We start from the raw sequence: 19,659 nt of genomic DNA, 5'->3' as shown, positions 1-19,659 counted from the left end.
ACTCAAGGACACAGTGAAGTGAGCGTGTAAGAGTCTCTCCAAGCTGCAGTCAAAATATGGAGACGGGACTATGGGATGATACAGGTTTTTAAATGCAGTGTTTCAAATTAAACAATACAAACTCAAATTATGTTTTTCAAATTCATTTTTTTAATGCAATTATTCAAGTTTCACAATTCAAATTCAAGCATAAATGATTCAAATTCAGTTCCTGCTGGCACATATTTCACCCCATAATTGGTAAATGGATAATGTAAAGTAATAATGAAAAGATGCTCCAGTTATATTTGTGAAATTAGTGCAAATTGACAATTATTGACAGTGACATATAATGATACAATGAGCAACACCTAAAGTGTATGGAACTATTGATATGCATAACATACATGCATAATATTAATATTACATATTAAAAGTCACAATGACAACACGACTGTAGTCTATGTTGAACTCCATGGTTCAAGCTGTACTACCAACATGGTAACACCTGACCATTTTAGTCTAGCCTGCTTCCCAATCATGTCACGAGCACATTTGTATCCCCTAAATTACACTGCTGACTACTTCAGCTTTCCTTGTGATAGTTTCAACTGATGATATGCCCACATTTGAAATGACTCATTTCTTGTTTGGTAATATAATTTGAAACAATCTTTATAACTCAGTTTGTTCAACAACATTGTGTATGTGTGCATGTACCTGTATTATGTGGTCTTTATTGCCAAGACTTTGGCTGGCTCTTGGGGTTTTTTGGGGGGACGGGATCATTTTAGATTTCCAAAGTGGGCTTACAGACACAAAACCTTTGATTATCTCTCCCGAGCTTCAAAAATCTTGTAAGACGTCACATCTCCTGTAACAAATCCACAAGAGCTAAAGTAAAAGTATACACCAACAACTGAGCAGATTACATAATATTTATTGGATTTTATTTATTATTATAATTGTATTTCATTACACAGTAACACGGATCAGCGCTGTGCAGCAGCTAAACTTGTTTCAACAAGACAAACATCACAATAAAAAAAGAACACTTGATATATATAGTAGGGGGGGGCCAAACATTTGTGCTCAAGGGTCACATTTCATTTTTTTTTAAATTGAACAGATGGGCCATCTTATTTGTAGATGAGGTAAAAACAATTTGATAAAATGTGTGTATCAAATGCATACAGGTTTATTTCAATAAATCATCCTCATTCTTAGAATTAATTAAACACTAATTTAAAGGTGGAGTTTGCAGTTAAAAAAACAACATTTTTTCCTCATATATGTTGAAACCGTCTGTATGACCTGATAGTTGAATATTAAAATGATCCCTCGCTGGCCCCATTTTATGCCCCTAATTTAATTTGGATTATTATTTTAAAACTTGTCACAGCAGGACAAGAACAGCCAATCAGACGCTGTAGAGACAGAAGGTGTTACAGAGGGATGTTGTCAATCATGTTCACACACGCAGATTTGCGGAGACAGACAGCAGCCTCTCGCAAAGAAGACTCTTCTAGTTTTTTGGTGAGAATAAAAAGGAGTTAGGTGTTTGAATGGAAACCGGTGGGCTGGGTCTTGTTTGCCTGTCTCCTCTTGCGTCTTGCTTGGCGGGGGCTAGCTGCTTGCTTCTATTGGTAACTAGCGGAGGCAGAGCACCAAAGGTGCAAATCAAGCGACAATGAATGTATTTTTGTGGAGCAACACATAACAATACACAAGATATACTTAAAGCTCATACAGATTCCATTGCATTATCACCTGTGAAGGCAACATTTCATCACAAGCCACCAAATTACACTTGTCGATTAATGTAGCAGGGTGGCGCATGACATGGCCAAAGAAAGAGACATCGACAAAATAGCCCGACATGATTATCAGACGCTAATGTTGGTAACACTGTTAGCGAATACTGATCTGTGAGAACACTGAAGCTCTGCTTACTTTTTGGCTTTGAAATGATACTTGGTGCTTCAGAAGCCTCATCATAGTGCTCCTTTTTTATTGAAACTTAGTCCTAGCTGTCTTTTGTTGAGAAATTGAGTGTGAGGGTGCATATTACGTTACTTAATCCCACTATCTACTATCACTGTCTAAAACCTCCTTAGTTGTTTAAGATCACACTTGAGTGGGCAGGCACTCAACACACAACTATTTGGATACAAACAATAAGTATTTCTTTTATATGTCCCCTCTAAGATATTTTTAAAATATATTTATAGTTGGAAACACCAGATGAACATAATTTGTCTATCATGAGTGAGACTGTTCCTGACAAATAAATATTTATAAGCCCCTCAAATAATAAATACCCAGCAGTAAATGGTGAATCTTGTTTAACCAATCATGTGCCTTTTTAGAAAGACTGGGTGGGTCCAGGAGCCCACCCTGCACCACCTGGTCGAGTACTACTGTGAGGTTGCATGAGGTTTTCGCTGCTGATTGGTCCTTGGAGAATGGCACATGGCGAAGGGGCGGGGCTTATCTCACTGCAGCCAATCGTCCACAGACAAGGATACTGACTGAACACACAGGTGACCAATGAATGAAACATGTAATTGTGATATGAAATAGTGAGCGGGGAACTCACTTGGAGTTGGGAGAAGCCGCTGTTGCAGGGTTGTTGTTGGAAAGGGGATGGGAAGAAGTGGAGCTCCACCCTTCTGATAACACCTGAACACCTTGACACACAAAGAGGCACAGGTGGGAGGAAGTCACATATGTGCAACTTGTCACAAGGAAATCTCAAGTCTTGAGCGTATAATGTCAACCAAGTACCATATTACTGTGGGGGGGAAAATAAATTTAAAAAATCAAGCAACTGGGGTTCACACTAAATTTCAAGTCATGTCATACAATGTTTATTAAAGATGTACAGCGGAGCCTTGATACATGACTAATTTGTTCTGTGACCATACTGGTAACTCAAAACAATCTTATTTCAAATTATCTTACCCCATTGAAATGAATGGAAATGCCATTGATTTGGGTTCCCTCCCAAAATTAAATAGAGTGTAAGAAATTAAACTATTTTTGCCACATTTTTTGCTTCAGTTCAATGGACATTTTGCTGCTCCTTCTGGTGCGCGCGCTTTGGTCACCTAGGGGCAGTATAATACACAGTGGATACATAGTCAGAGACTGTCCTCAGTAAGCTGTAGTTTTATTAGTCGTTTTCAGAGACCATAAAGAATACTGTATATGATTGACTATTGTTACATTGTCTGCTTACATGTGTTGTTCCACCATTTGTGGTCAAATATCCATTGCCTAATGGCACTTGCCATTATGTGTTAGCATTAAGCTAGCTGACTTTCAGACCATATTATGTGGTTGATTTAAATACAGGTGTAATTCTTTTTGTTTTACCTTTAGTTTGACAGTGAAAAGCAATAAACAGCTTAAAGCTTCTTTTTAGAAGAATTGCTCATTATCTGCCAAACTGTTGCTTGTTGTGGAGTTGAGTTCCCTGCATTAATGTTTGCTCGCGATTCAAAGCAACAAATTGGCCGAACTACAGCTTGTATCTTGTAAAACGGTCGGGTCACTTGTATCTCAAGGCACCACTGTATTGGTATTGTTACCTGAGGGATGCGAGTGGTGTGTCAGGTAAGGATAGGGAGTGTGTCGTCCCACATAACCATGGCGCCTGTATCCATGTTGATGATGAGATGGAAGCGAAAGACTGCTGCCATAAGAAAAAGCCCCGCCTCCACCCGGCGAACGCAAAGACCAACCTGATGTGTTATGGCAGAAGTCACATTTCACCTTAGGTCCACACATACAGTACTTAAATAATGTAAGACAACACACATGGCAATACAAAAATGTCTGTGTTTTGTTGTTGTTCTTATGGAGTTGTTTATTTGGGAAAACCAACAAAGCACATCACACACTTAACGATCCAAACAATGAAGTCTCATTCCCCCAAACCAAAAGTACTGGACCAGTCCAGACGGCCAGAAAATAAAATAAAAACACAATTCCTTGCCATCCCTTTCGCCTTATAATTTCTATTGTGGTGAATGACTTGGAGAATACCGTACATTATACCAGGGGTCTGCAACCTTCCATACTCAAAGAGCCATTTGGATTGTCTCCCCCAGAGAAAAAAAAAAACACAGAGTCAAGACCCTTTTGACATCTGAAGTGAGGATAACACTGCATATATCCATGGGCATCGCCGGACCCCTATTACTGCGGCACATACCCCAATGTAAATGAGCTGGTCCCCACGGACTAGCCATTGGGAGCGCCTAAAGTTTTCCTGGTGCGCCGGAATAAAAAAAAATATATATTATAATAATAATAAATAGCATATAAATAATTTCTGCGCAGTTGTTAGTGAGTCGCATCCACTGCGGTGTTTCCCATTCATTCATTTATTTGCGACCTGTTCGCAATGGACACGACGCTCCCCTCCGCTCCACTCTGCTGCTCGAGATCATTACTGTGTTCCGAGCAGCAGGTGAACCGCACACGCGTGCACGTATGCAGCGGTAAAAGGTATGTGCGTGTCTGCGGTCGCACAGGGCGGCATGGCCAGAAACACTCTCTACTTTGTAAAGTGCATTGCGTAATCATATGCCTTATCTGTAAGATATTTATGAAATCAAAGCCAAACTTAAATTATCCACCTGCAGCAAACCAAATGTCATACTGCTTTTGTGAGCCGTCATCATTTTACAAGGTACTTTTATTGTCAATTCTTTAATATGCGTAACTATTACCATATTTTCACGACTATGAGGCGCACTTAAAAGTCGTAAATTTTCTCCAAAATGAACGGGGCGCCTTATAATGCGACGCGCCTTAAGTGTACACCGAGTTCCAAAATCTATAGATGTTGTTGTGTGATGAGCGCTCCGCTTGACTGACTGGGAGCATTTCATGCCGACACGCTGCTTATACAGATGAAAAGTGGACGTGGCTAAGGACAGCATGCGGACGTAAAGGGGGAAGGGTGCGCGTGAAGGAGGACGCTAGAGGCACGCCCCCCAGGAGGTATATAGCGCCGGTCAAGCCAGCCTCCACTTGTAAAGTAGCAATCAAGCCAGCGGCGCCTAATTTTGTTCGTACTAGGCATTCCAGTAATAAGTCGCCAACTCGTGGCAAAAGCCACCTTCAAAATAAAAGCTTCCAAATAATACGGATGTCAATGCTCTTCGGTTAAGGAATGCAACCAGCAAGGTTAATTTGAATCTTGAGATGCATTAAAAAATTTAGTTGATTAGTTTTTGGAGACTTTTATTTTGAACTACAATATCAGATCTTCATCAAACCTCTTTTAGTGGAGTCCTTGGTGGTCTGTCACACAGATCTGGACTTGTCTTGCGATACCAATGGGATTATGTTGGGGTGGCTTTGGCTCAGTAGGTAGAACAGGTTCGAATCCCTGCTACGACTGTCCGCATGTCGAAATGTCCTTGGGCAAGACACTGAACCCTAATTTGCTCCCAGTGGGCCCGGCAGCACCTCGCATGGCAGTCGCCCATTGGTTTATGAATGTGTGTGTGAATGTGTTTGTAAAGCGCTTTGGGCACTGTGATGATGTAGATAAAGTGCTATATAAGTGCAGTCCATTTACCATTTATTTTTCCTAAGATATCAAATAAACTATATTTTTAAATGTATCTCAAGATTCAAATCAACTTTTCTAGTTGCATTCCTTAACCGAAGAGCACTGACGTCCGTATTATTGGGAAGCTTTTATTTTGAAAGTGGCTTTCGCTGCGAGTTGGCGACGTATTCCCGTAATGCCTAGTATGAACAAAATTAGGGGCGGCTAGGTAGACTGCTACTTTATGAGTGGATGCTGGCTTGACCGCAGTCGAAAACTGCACCTACGAAGAAACACGCTTAGCACAGTTTAAAGTGCAAGCTATCAGTTACGCGGCGGAACATGGGAATCGAGCAGCCGCGAGAGAATTCAAGATCAACGAATCCATGGTTCGCAAGTGGCGGAAGCAGGAAAATGAGCTTCGCCAAGTCAAGAAGACGAAGCTGAGTTTCCACGGAAAAAAAAGAAAAACAAAACGCGGAAACAAGGCGAGGTGGCCCGAGTTGGAAGACCAACTCGAGCAATGGATTAATGAACTCCAACCGCTGGACATCGGTGTAAACAGGCCGGTTGGACTGATATCCAAACTGGAAGGGGGTCCAAGGAAGGGGGGAGGGAGGACTTGACGTGGTGCATGAGTAGCCGCTCAAAGCACTTCATCAGGATGGGAGTGAGCACTACCAGATGGTAGTCATTGAGGCAGGAGGGAGACGACTTCTTCGGGACCGGGATGATGGTGGTGGCTTTGAAGCACGTGGGGACAACACCCTGACTCAAGGAGGTGTTGAAGATGTCCGTGAAGACATCCGTGAGTTCAGCTGCACAGTCCCTCAGAACACGACCAGGTATGTTTTCTGGGCCCGGGGCTTTTCGTGTGTTGATCCCATCGAGAGATCTTTTCACGCTGTCCCGGGTCAGTGTCAGCATTTGGTCACCAGGAGGGGGTGGAGTCTTGTGTGCAGGGGTGCTGTTGTGTGCCTCAAAGTGAGCAAATAAGTCATTCAGCTCATTTTGCAGGGAGGTGGAGCTATCGCAGTTCTGTGGTGAGGGTTTATAGTCTGTAATGGTCTGAATACCTTACCACAGACTTCTGGTGTCACTGCTGTCACTGAAGCGGGGGGCGATCTTCCTGGAGTACTCCCTCTTGGCCTCCCTGATGCCACGGGACAGATTGGCCCTGGCTGTCCTCAGGCCCTCCTCATCCTCAGACCTAAAAGCCACGTTGCGGACATTCAGTAGTCTGTAGACCTCCCCCGACAGCCATGGCTTCTGATTGGCACGAACAGTGAAGGACTTAGTGGTGTTGACATCAACCATGCACTTGCTGATGTAGGCAGTAACAGTCTCTGTGTACTCCTGAAGGTCTGTGATGGAGTTGTAGGTGGCAGTCTATTTGAACATGGTCCAGTCTGTGGTGTAAGTACCTCAAGGGGCCCTTCTGGCCACACTCGTACCTGTTTCCTAACTGGTTGGGAGACTTTAACCAGACTACTCTGGGCGCGACGCAGGAGTGGGGGTCGCATCGCAGCTGTTGTAGGCACCCGGAGCAACCCGCAGTTCCGTAGCAACCCTAATCCAGCATGCATTGTGCCATGCAATGCTGAACTTTTGCCTTACAACTGGCGTTAATACTTATCGTCTGCGTGTATTTTTCCAGTACTTCGTTGAATGTGTCTTATTTAACTGTCGGGTTACGATTACCGTATGTTGCACTTGGTTTTTATGAAACCCTGACTGTTGGTTATGGGCGATACAATGACCTCCCAGTCAGTTCCGTAGGAAACTAAGCAAAGTTTAGCCAAGTGTTACCTAGCAATTTACCAGCTGAGGAAGAAGCAAATGTGTTCTTCTTGGAAGTTGCTCCATGAAGCCTTTTACTTCTGGGAGCCAAAAACCAGCCTCTGCTTTCTAATATGACTCAGCACTGTCAGCAGGGGCACAGTATTTAATTTCAAAGCGACCAGAGAGCCACGAGTTGCCGACCCCTGCATTATACTGTATATACAGTAATCCACCGCACATTCGAGTCACGAGTTGCCGACCCCTGCATTATACTGTATATACAGTAATCCACCGCACATTCGCAGTTTACTATTCTCAAATTCACATATTCATGTTTTTTTTTCCCTGTGTAACCTATCCCTAGCTATTCACTAATGTATTTTTTACTCATTCACTTGTTTTTTGTGGTCTTCCTGAAATAACCTACAATGCCACAAGATGGTGGCAAATCCCTATTTAAATAGGAACGAGTACACTAATCAAGGAAGCATGATGAAGTCATATCTTGACTGAAAGACAAACTGTGTGTTGGGAGGAGGTCATTTTAGCCTGGGTTATTAGTGGAAGTTACGGAGAGTCTTTGGTGCATGTAAACATGCACGACAAGTGCATTATTTCGTAATTAAATAATCTGCAAATCATTTATTTTTACGGGTAATGTTTGAAATGGGCGGCACAGTGGTCGACTGGGGTTCAATCCCCGGCCCCGTCTGTGTGGAGTTTGCATGTTCTCCCCGTGCCTGCATGGGTTTTCTCCGGGAACTCCGGTTTCCTCCCACATCCCAAAGACATGCATGGTAGGTTAATTGAAGTCTCTAAATTGCCCCTAGGTGTGAATGTGAGTGCGAATGGTTGTTTGTTTACGTGTGTCCTGCGATTGGCTGGTGACCAGTTCAGGGTGTACCCCGCCTCCTGCCCGATGATAGCTGGGATGTGCTCCAGCACTCCCGCGACCCTTGTGAGGATAAGGGGCTCAGAAAATGGATGGATGTTTGAAATGATATACTGTTTTGTGATCAGTTTGTAGTATATTTACAGTTAAACTATTCATATGGGCAATTATAAACAGTTTTGGAGGAGCGTCAATTACTCTCGGTTTTTCGCTAGTCACAGGGATTACTGTATAGACAAACACCCTCCGATTGCCTGCCTTCAACCTCGAAAATGAATGTGTGTCACTTGTGCAGATGCCACAAGCACACCGTTTAAATAGAATTACCTTTGAAACAAGCAAAACTCGATAGGAAACAAAAATCGTAAATTGTATGATTGAATTCAACGGAGCACTGCTAGGAAATATACCTCTCTTTGTGCTGCGCTGTGATTGGCCAGTCTATGTTTCTGTGTGTCAACTATCAAGCTACACAACAGGCTAGGATGAGTATAATAGAAAATAGCTTTCTAGTATATTTCATAAAAACTACTGGGACGCAATTGAACAGAAGGAATATAAATGGTTGTGTTCTCAGTTTGTGCACATTGTTCATTAAATTACAAACTCACACGGTGGAATCCCAACATGAGTCTCTGTTGGCTCTGCCAAGCCCCGCCTACCTGGGTTTCTGGCAAAGTAAAAAAAAACTTGTTAAATACTCTGCACAGTTTGCTAACATCCTCTGCAATCCTGGTGAGAAATGTTAAAGGTTAAAAAAACATGATAACCCAGGACAAAAGTCTTTTTTTGTTGACTCATACCTGTCTTTGGTGTCCAAAAAGGCTTTGGCGAAAGGGTTATGTTTGATCTTCAGAGCTGTGATCTGCACAGAAAACACATTTTTCCATTTCTCTGGTTACAACATGTTCTGATGTCTGATTAGTGACAGACTGAGCATTTTAAAGGAAACATATTATGTATTTTCCCTCCACAATTTTACAGTTCCGTGGTGTGTGACATGCTTTCGTCAATATACCCCTTCTTCTTTTCCTTTGGGCTTGTCAGCGCATCATTCTTTTCCATGCAAGCCTATCTCCTGCATTCTCCTCTCGAACACCAACTGCCCTCACGACATCCATCAACCTTCTCGTTGGTCTTCCTCTAGCTTTCTCTTGCCTAGCAGCTCCATCCTCATCATCCTTCGACCAATATACTCACTATTTCTCCTCTGGACGTGTCCAAACCATCGAAGTCTGCTCTCTGTAACTCTCTCTAACTAACTCCAAAACATCGAACCTTGGCTGTCCCTCTGATGAGCTCATTTCTAATTTTATCCAGCGTGGTCACTCCGAGAGCGAACCTCAACATCTTCATTTCCGCCACCTCCAGCTCTGCTTCCTGTTGTCTCTTCAGTGTCACTGTCTCTAATCCGTACATCATGGCTGGCCTCACCACTGTTTTATGAACTTTGCCCTTCATCCGAGCAGAGACTCTTCTGTCACATAACACACCTGACACCTTCCTCCACCCGTTCCAACCTGCTTGGACCTGTTTCTTCACTTCCAGACCACACTCACCATTGCTCTGGACGGTTGACCCAAGTATTTAAAGTCCTCCACCCTTGCTATCTCTTCTCCCTGTAGCCTCACTCTTCCCCCACCACCCCTCTCATTCATGCACATATATTCTGTCTTACTTCGGCTAATCTTCATTCCTCTGCTTTCCAGTGCATGCCTCCATCTTTCTAACTGTTCCTCCACCTGCTCCCTGCTTTCACTGCAGATCACAATGTCATCTGCAAAGATCACGGTCTACGGGGATTCCAGTCTAACCTCATCTGTCAGCCTATCCATCACCACTGCAAACAGGAAGGGGCTCAGGGCTGATCCCTGATGCAGTCCCAGCTTCACCTTAAATTCGTCTGTCACACCACACTCCACAGCCACAGCCACCTCTCCTAGATCCTTCCATACCTCCACAGGAATGTCATCAGGACCAACTGCCTTTCCATTTTTCATCCTCTTTAATGCCGTTCTAACTTCTCCCTTACTAATCATTGCCACTTCCTGGTCCACCACACTTGCCTCTTCTACTCTCCCTTCTCTCTCATTTTCCTCATTCATCAACTCCTCAAAGTATTTTTTCCATCTAGCTAGGACATTGCTGGCACCAGTCAACATATTTCCATCTCTATCCTTAATCACTCTAACCTGCTGCACATCCTTCCCATCTCTATCCCTCTGTCTGGCCAACCTGTATAGATCCTTGTCTCCTTGTTTAGTGTCCAACCTGCCATACATGTCATCATATGCCTCTTGTTTGGCCTTTGCCACCTCTACCTTTCCCGTGTCGCATCTCAATGTATTCCTTTCGCCTCTCCTAGGTCCTCTCAGTGTCCCACTTTTTCTTAGCTAACCTTTTTCCTTGTATGCTTTCCTGTACTGTGAGGTTCCACCACTAAGTCTCCTTCTCTCCTTTCCTGCCAGAAGATACACCAAGTACTCTCCTGCCTGGCTCTCTGATCACCTTGGCTGCAGTGGTCCAGTCTTCTGGAAGCTCCTCCTGTCCACCTCTTCCTAAAAAGCTGCACAACACTCGTCCTGTCTCAGCTTCTACCACATGGGTCTCTGCTCTGCCTTTGTCTTCCTAATCTTCCTCCTGACCACCAGAGTCATTTTACACACCACCATCCTATGCTGTCTAGCCACACTCTCCCCTACCACAACTTTACAGTCGGTAACCTCCTTCAGATTACATCATCTGCACAAGATGTAATCCACCTGCATGCTTCTACCTCCGCTCTTGTAGATCTTTCTGCCACAGAACCCGCTTTCCACCGCTTCTTCTTCTTCGACTTCAACCCACAGTAGCTGAATTTCCAACGGCGCCCTGCAGGTTGACGGCTCCGGTGGCGGACGTTAACTTGGGCCACGACCGATCCGGTATGGAATTCTTTGGATGAACGCTCATATTTGTTTCCTGACGCAACCCTCTGCATATATCCGGGCTTGGGACCGGCCTACAGTTTGCAATGGCTTGTGCCCCCATAGGGCTGCATTTTCGTCATTATACCCCAAGGATCAAGAATTCTAGGACACTCTATAGTGCCAACTGCAACGCCACAACAAAGACAGGATAGATTGTATTTTCCTTCATGGAGTCAGCACTTGCTGATTTACACTTGTCAATTAGTGTACGTGTAAGGAACTGTGTATGTGACGCATGCAGGAGACATCAGCAAACACAAATACCACCATCCCCTATATTTTCAAGGTGGATATACTGTAGTCTACACACCCCTGTTCAAATGCCAGGTTTTTGTGATATAAACACATGAGAGCAAGATAAATAATTTCAAAAATGTTTCCACCTTTAATTTGACCTATAACCTCCATCCGTCTATTTTCTGTACCGCTCATCGTCACTAGGGTCGTGGGCATGCTGGAGCCTATCCCAGCTATCTTCAGGCGAGAGGCGGGGTACAACCTGAACTTGTCGCTAGGCAATCGCAGGGCACATATAAACAAACAACCCTTCGCATTCACATTCACACCTACGGGCAATTTAAAGTCTTCAATTAACCTACCATGCATGTTTTTGGGATGTGGGAGGAAACCGGAGTACCCGGAGATAACCCACACAGGCACGGGGAGAACATGCAAACTCTACACAGGTGGGACCGGGATTTGAACACCAGTCCTCAGAACTGTGAGGCAGATCTGCTAACCAGTCGTCCACCGTGCCGCGACCTATAACCTATACAACTCAATTGATTTTTTTTTTCTTTTCAAGAGAGGAAGTAAAAATAAACTGAAATAATTTGGTTGTACAAGTGTGTCTCTTATAGTTGGGGATGTGAATGTGTTCAGAATTAACAAATTTACACATTTAAATGTTAAAGTTAAATGGGAGTCACCACACACCTGCCAACATTTTAAGCGCTTCTGATTAACCCCAAATTAATTTCAGTTGTTCGATTAGGCTTTTCCTGACTTTTATTTATGGCAGTAGCCTGAAGGTTTTGCATGAACACTAACTGCTATTTTGAACTTCATAATTCCTTCGACCCCGTCCGTCTAAGGCCATATATGTCCCCTTTAAAGGTCCCATATTTTGACTATTTAGACTTCCATAAAGTGCCCCTCTAACATAGACTTAGTATAAAAGTGTCATTTGCATTTTTAAAAAACATGACCGCAAGACTGTTATAATGAGGACAAAAAAAATCTTGAAAGTGGACTTGTAATGTAAATTACCATGTCCAAGAAAGAAAGTTTGGGCAGGATGTTCACTTTATTATGAAATCAATAACAGTGTGAATGATTGTCTTGCAAAACACTTCCTGGTGTGGAAATCTAAACACCATTTGACCGAAAATAGAACCCTCAAGATCCAGACTGTTTCAAATGCAAACTGATCAGCACTTCAAACAAGACAAAGTTGAATTGTGGAAGAATCTCATTAAGCGAAACCTTTACTAAAAAGTCGACACGCTCTTTTTACAGCACATGATTTTCATTAAGTTGCAGCACACAACCAAATGGAGATATTCAGTGGTTAAAATACTACCCCTGGGCTATATAGTAGGCTACCTCTCTTTGAATTTCAGATTCACAACTTCACCATACAAGGTCAAAAGAAAAAAACTTACAAAACACATCACAAGAGGCTCATTCAGCTGTTGTCATCAATGTACAACCACATTTTTATTTCTTGATTAAAGGTCCCATATTTTGGCTATTTCGACCTCCATAGAGTGACTTTCTAACATGGACTTAGTATAAAAGTGTCAATTTCATTTAAAAATAAATAAATAAATCAATAATTTAAAAAAAACACCTTAGTTTTGTCAGACAAGTCTCCAGAAAAGGCCCCTCTGACAACTACTTCTGTTTGACCCAGTTTTGAATCCGGTTTGTCCATATTTGGCTAAGACTGCCCCCTTTCCTCTGATTGGATGCCTCAGTGTAGAAGACCCACTTGTGAGAGCACACGTGTTTGTAATGTTGACAGTGCTGGCTCGGAAGCGGAAAGGGAAGGCGGTGATCTTTGCTAGTGACGGAGATAAGATCGAGATATTCGAATGACCTGATTTCAGGCCTTTTGGCAGAAAAATGTCTGGAACTCAGGAATGCGTCGACCATTTTATTTCATATTTCACGTTTACTGAGGCACCATACAGACATTATTACATCCCAAATACTAGAAAAAGATGGTCTAGCAAAATACGGAACCTTTAAGGTGAGTTTGAAGAGGGTTTGAGGTTTTGAGGTGCCAATCATGATGACGTATCATGTTAAACAAGTACTGTACCTCTTCGTTCTGGTAGGCGGTGACCGTGATGAACTGAGTCTCTTTGAAGGAAATGTTGGAAACTACACGATGTTGAGAGCCCAAACACACAATGTGCAGATGAGGCTCATACTTATGAAGCGATTTTAACATGATCTGGAAGACAAACACAAAAACACACGCGTTTGTTCACCATGAGTGCACAGATTAAAGCCATTTTTGTCTTTTGTCCAAACACTCTTCTTTGAATCAGCCCCAAATGCTAACGAGGCTCAATTTATCAATCTTGGCCCTCCAGGACAACACAAAAGAACAAACGATGTTCTATTTGAGAGGCTGGCTTCATGGGTGCCCTGGTTAGGTGTGTGTGTGTGTGTGTGTGTGCGCGCGCGTGCGACTGCGTGTGTGCATGCGTGTGTATGAGCATAAATGCAAGGTCCCCATGTAAGCTGGAGTGTATGTAGGCTCTTTGAATATAGTTTACCTTCGCTCTCATCTCTCTCAGACATGATGGGTAAATTAATTTCCCAGCAAAAAACATAATTACCATAATGCACAAATAGGATGATCAATTATTTGATTACGGCCCAGCTCCAACACTGCATTACTGCCCTGTGTGGGTCTGTGTGTGAGGCCTCTGAGTGATGACTGAGAACCTCTACAAAGGAAGTGCATTAAAGCGCAGCCGACCAATTAAAATGTGTTTATGGCGTTCCCGTGGTTACGAGGGGGCACGCAGATGAAGTGTGTGAGAAGAGCCAGTGAAGTGGATTATTACAGGTGGTGCTCTCTCCCACTCCAGCACAATAGCGGAACAAGAGCAAAAAAAAAATATTTAATATACTGTAACCATTATCCATTCTCTGAAATGTCCGAAATACGCATACTGTGAATAAGAGAAATAAATGTTAACAAAATGCAAGACAAAAAGACAAATGAATAAATGGTATTTGTCTGGCACAGTGAATTATGAGAAATCAGCAACAGTAAGTTCGTAAGCAGTGTTGGGGAGTAACTAATTACATGGAACAAGATTTATAAAAACAGTTTGAAGATTTTACAAAACGTATGCGATTGTAATCCATTACATTACTGGGAGAAATTGTGTAATTAAATTACAGTTGCTTATGGCAATTTCTGTTTACAGGGGTTAGGGTTAGTTTTACTTTTTAGTAACATTTTAAAAATAGCTGCAAAAGCTCAGATTTTCTTCACATCACTTCCTCCTTCAAACGCCGATGCTTGTGATTGGGTCGCTCTGATTGTGCCATTCTGTTGGAGTGTCAAATTTTTTCCAAATAAAAATTCCTCGAAGTGCCCGCTTCTGGTCCAATCTATTATTTTGGCCATGATTTTGAAAAGGTGAGACTCATAGTTACACTCTTAAACACATTGACTAAAGGTCACATTGAACATTGACTTTTGAACAGTTTCATCTTAATAATTTTGGACTTTTTTTATTGAACATTCACTTACAGTATCTGGGTTGTCATATGAAGCAAGTGTCTAAATTGTGCACATTTGTCATTGGGTCATATGGCTTGGTGATTTTCCACATGCTGCACACATATAAGGTACCAACCAATTTTTATTATTTAAATTCCATGTTTTATTATCAGTTTATCATTTGTGTAAAGATCAATATTCGATTCATTCTGAATAATCTATGGCTTTATTCCACTTTTTTAGAGGAAACATCGAAGGGTCCTGCTGAAGCATTGATTCAAAATGAAGAGTAATCAAAATGTGATTAAATGTAATTATTTACATTACTTTGAGAAAGTAACTGAAATAGGTCCTCCACTATTATATTTTCAACAGGGCAACTCATTAAGTAATCTTCTGAATACTGACAGTAAGTAAGTATAAATACATTGACAGCCACATGAAGTTTAACTTTGAACATCTCAACTACTTTGTGATACCTGTCCTTCTCCATTGACTTGGTTGTTGGTCAGTTTGACCTTGTTAAAGGTCACCGCCGCTTTCATCCAATGAGCTCCAAAGTTGGGTGAGTCCGGGTGGATGTAGATTCCACCATTGTCACGGCCCTCACTGCGTCCCTCTGCCTGGCCCGCCACCAGCCATTCACCGTTGACAAACTTCCAGCGGCAATCGTCGGCCGGGATGAAGTCGAGCAGGAATGAATACATGGAACTCGGGTCTAGACCTGACACGCTGACCTTCAGGACAGGAAACATGCGTCTGGAGCAAGCACATGACAAACATTCAGTTGAGCAAATGGGAAATTGGTTTGGTCCTTGTGAATGGTGCTTATAAGTCAAACATACGCTACTCACAAAAGGTTAGGTATTATTGGGCTTTTGCCGTGAAATTTTAGGATGAACCTAAAAGGCACTATCACATTTACAAATGGCAACACAGGTGTGTGATGCTTGTCAATTTCCAAGGACATCCACTTCTATGCCTTTCAAAATGTGAAAAGCATGCATGATAAAGAAGAAGAAGAAGAAGAAGAATCACCTTTTATTGTCATGAACAAGGGGACTGCTGTTTAAACACCAATTACAACTGAACCAGGAAATGTATTGGTCAAGGCCTGTTGTGAATTTTGCTGTTCACCTCCTCGTTAGAGAACAAATTGGACAAATGTTTGCAGAAGGAAGGAGGGAAGAGGCACAAATTAAGATGTAATAACATGATTACACTCTTAATTCCCATATAGGTGTTAAAATAGGTTAAATGATGTCAACAGTAAATTGAGTAATAAACCTTAACTTGATGACAAGTAAGGAATGTGCAGCAGGAGATAAGGCTTCATAGCTTTTTAGAAGGTATTATACTCATTATGATCAAGGGAAAATTCTATTTCAACTGCACAGACAAACCCTTAGTGGTCCTCATGCACCTGCCCCTTCACCCTGGATTAGAAAAATTCCCTTTCTGCTGGAGTCCATTTTTTCTTCATTCTTCAATATTGAAAAAATACAAAAACCCTCCCCTTGTCATAAATTCTCAGTAACTGTTTTGATATCTGGGGGACATACATTTGAGTTCTTGTGAGAATTGTGTCTCTTGATTTAAATTGTTGCTGCTGAGGATTATTAGGTTTAGGGGCCCATTACTTATTCCACAAAGGGCCAGGTAACTTTGAACAGTTTTTCTTCCTTAATAAATGAAATCACCATTTAAAATCCGTATTTTAAGCTCACTTGGGTTATATTTGTCTGATATTTACGTTTGTTTGATGATCTTAAACATTAAAATGGGGAAACCATGCAAAAACATACGTATTTGGGAAGGGCACCGATACTTTTTCACAGCACTGTATAAATAGTGCCACTGAAAACATTACGATGCTACTGGCCCAAAGTTTCCTGTACGTACATAAAAAAGAAGGGTAAGGGAATTTTGGCGTTACACCCACTGAAAAGGCTTGCCTACAACGGGTATCCATGCATAACACATAGCCTATATATTTTGCGCTCATGAAATCAGTGATTTCAAAGCCTTGTCCTGCTTTTTACTGACGTTTGGAGAGATATACCGTATACTGATAGAATTTGAAGACAGTTTAACTATTTTCAAGTAGCTTTCTCACAATAAAATTATCCATCTCTGTACCGCTTATCCTCAGTAGGGTCGCGGGTATGGTCCCAGCCAATCGCAGAGCACATATAGACAAACCATTCAAACTCACATATATGGGTAATTTAGAGTCTTCAACTAACCTACCACGCATGTTTTTGGAATGTGGGAGGAAACCAGAAAAAACCCACACAGGCACGGGGAGAACATGCAAAAAAGGCGGAGGTGGTAACCAGTCGGCTACCGAGCCGCTTACAATAAAGTGATGAAAATAGAATATATTACAACATCCTGGCCAACACTGTTCTGCGTGCAATCAAGAAGATATTTTCATGCAAGCATCTATATGTCAACAGTTGAGGATTACAATTGAGGAATACGTTTGCTATGTAATTAATTAACATTACAATTTCATATTTGTAGAAGTCAAAATACTGCATAATGCTCTGTCAGAGCAGCATACAAAAATTATTAATAAATAGGAAAGTGTGATGTAGCTATTTGATTTTATTGGCATAACAAATGGCTTATTGTTAACTACCCCAAAGTGAGTTACTGATTTCTGAAAGACGCTGCTCTTCTCCTACTTGCTATTGAGCAAGACAACTAAACCAGAGTGAGGTCATAAAAATCCTCCAGGAGATGGCACTAAGGAGGGTGCTCCTGCTAAGTAGCATCCTTGTTGTAAATAGACCTGATTGGATGCTTTATTTTTATTTCAGTTATTCAGAGCAGAGTAGCAAAGTTTTAATGTTTTAATTTTGAATACTTTTATTATTATTATTGCCAGGTATTCATTTATTTGTTAAATTTGATCATTTGAGTTACCCTATTTGATTAAAATGTTGATTATGTTAAAAAATAAATACATAGTTGAATGTCATCTACTGTGGGGTTTTTATTAATTTTATGACAAATTTTAGCACTTAATTGTACTGTGCGGCCAGACACCTGTACCTCTTTCCTTAGTTTATCCTACACCCAAATGAATTGGTCATCATCATATTGTTCTCTTTGCCATTCGCGGTGGCATCACCTCTAAACACGCAAAAGCCAAAGACAGAAAACACACTCGTGGAGTTAATCGTTAAGACGGGGGGCCTCCCAGATAAGCAAAGAGCCAGAATAACACAGCACCCATCGCAAAGAGCAGCACAAAAAAAATGTAAACAATTGTGTGCAGTATGTTATTCAATTAAGTAATTATTCATTCATTAAAACTATTTCAGACATGACAATTGTCAGTTTGTTAATCTGAGAATTACTACTAAAAATGAATAAAAGAAACAGAAAATCCTTCTTGGTAATGGTGATCCATGGTTTTAGCGTGGGTGTGAACATGGACAACTGGACGCGTTCACACATCTGCATTCCAATCAGCTTCAGCACTTCAACAATCTCACGCTGTTGGAGCTCAACCCACCATGACAACACTGATATACTTAATCACTGGAAGCCACAATTTATTGAAGTAAAATTCCCGCGGCACACCTGATAATTTCTCACTGTCGACTAATGTAGTTGGGAATCGCTACTATAGAGCTTCAACTAAACTAAGAATGTACATTGGGAGTTGTAACTTTCTTTCATTAGCTTGTCTAATGCAAATGCTTTTATTTTAGAAGGCTACTCACCGGCCGCTCTTGGTGACTATCATCTCGTTGGTGATGTGTTGGAACTTCCTCCACAGCTCAGCGCCCTCCAGGGTGACCTGTAGCCCTCTTTCTGTGGGGTCACCCTTCTCCTGCCCGGCTTGCAGCTCGCGCTCCACCGCGGTCAGCAGCCGCGATATGCAGAGCTCCGGTGAAGTCTCACCAGCATCCTGTTGCTTCCCCACCTTCATCTGCATGAGACAATCAAATGAGTTTTCACCATGCCGTCGCTAGGCCTCGGTCTCGAATGATGACCATACTTAAAGAATTGTAGTTTAAACAAAAAAAACAATAATAATAATTTCTAAATAAAAAATAAAATAAAAAGTCACACTCACCTGAAATGAAAGAATCCCAAAGGGGACTGATAGAAAGATGAACGCTAAAAAATGTTTGGATGGGAATATGAAAGGGGTCAGCAAGCAACTGAACACAATCAGACATAAAGCTCCTCCCTCGCCACTCTTAACTACAGTCAAGCTGCAAACACACATAACACACCAACAATTACATTACATTATTCAAAATATCCTATGTGTTTTTCTTGAATACTTAGTGACAAAGTATTTTTTCCAAATAAGAGCACATCCATGTAGCTAAATGAAGAAAAGTCACATTCCAGAAAAGACTGCTTGGAGAAAAACTTGAGAATATGTACTCCTACTTTCATTCAAGCCTTTGCCAGTGCCACTTGATTACACAGCCCAAAAGGATGAAAAACACAAATTCCTGTTGAGAAAGAGATTTGCGTTTTCTGTTCTCAAGGCAAGCGCCAATGACAGTGACACACTAACATTTAAATATCAGCTTAGAATATTGAAGTTAAAACACACACACAAACACACACACACATCTGTGAGCAGAAGCGTGAAACTGACAAGAGGTCAAACATCTGGAAACCCACGACACCTGATACGTGCATGTGTGTGATGTGTGTGTGATTTAATCAGCAAGGAGATTTA

General features: G+C 41.8%; 1 protein-coding gene across 2 annotated transcripts; it reads right to left on the bottom strand.

Moving 5' to 3' along the window:
* Nucleotides 1–903: 903 nt before the first annotated feature.
* Nucleotides 904–19,630, bottom strand: tbx19 (T-box transcription factor 19). 2 transcript variants are annotated; one of them, XM_061779849.1, is made up of 9 exons: nucleotides 19,036–19,630; nucleotides 18,680–18,888; nucleotides 15,422–15,701; nucleotides 13,518–13,652; nucleotides 9,026–9,087; nucleotides 8,834–8,892; nucleotides 3,573–3,725; nucleotides 2,579–2,669; nucleotides 904–2,510 (listed from the first exon to the last, which is right to left on the bottom strand). In XM_061779849.1, exons 1-9 carry the CDS (start codon nucleotides 19,189–19,191, stop codon nucleotides 2,345–2,347), a joined length of 1,311 nt encoding a protein of 436 aa, XP_061635833.1. In that variant the 5' UTR covers nucleotides 19,192–19,630; the 3' UTR covers nucleotides 904–2,344. The 2 variants fall into 2 exon arrangements, with proteins under 2 accessions (XP_061635833.1, XP_061635841.1); XM_061779857.1 differs by lacking the exon at nucleotides 19,036–19,630 and having other exon boundaries at nucleotides 18,680–19,029.
* Between the last annotated feature and the right edge of the window lie 29 nt (nucleotides 19,631–19,659).

This window comes from Phyllopteryx taeniolatus, chromosome 1 (genome assembly GCF_024500385.1).
Source record: "Phyllopteryx taeniolatus isolate TA_2022b chromosome 1, UOR_Ptae_1.2, whole genome shotgun sequence".
NCBI lineage: Eukaryota > Metazoa > Chordata > Actinopteri > Syngnathiformes > Syngnathidae > Phyllopteryx > Phyllopteryx taeniolatus.
The sequence above is the reverse complement of the archived record's forward strand: the minus strand, read 5'-3'. Positions and strand labels throughout refer to the sequence as shown.

Excerpts from the sequence above, each read along its gene's own strand:
- tbx19 (XM_061779849.1), bottom strand. The coding sequence starts at position 19,191 with ATGTGTGTTTGCAGCTTGACTGTAGTTAAGAGTGGCGAGGGAGGAGCT. Across the intron at positions 3,726-8,833 it reads TCATGTTGGGATTCCACCGT|GTTGGTCTTTGCGTTCGCCG; the intron begins GTGAGTTTGTAA and ends ATAACACATCAG. Across the intron at positions 2,511-2,578 it reads GCGGCTTCTCCCAACTCCAA|TCAGTATCCTTGTCTGTGGA; the intron begins GTGAGTTCCCCG and ends CTGTGTGTTCAG.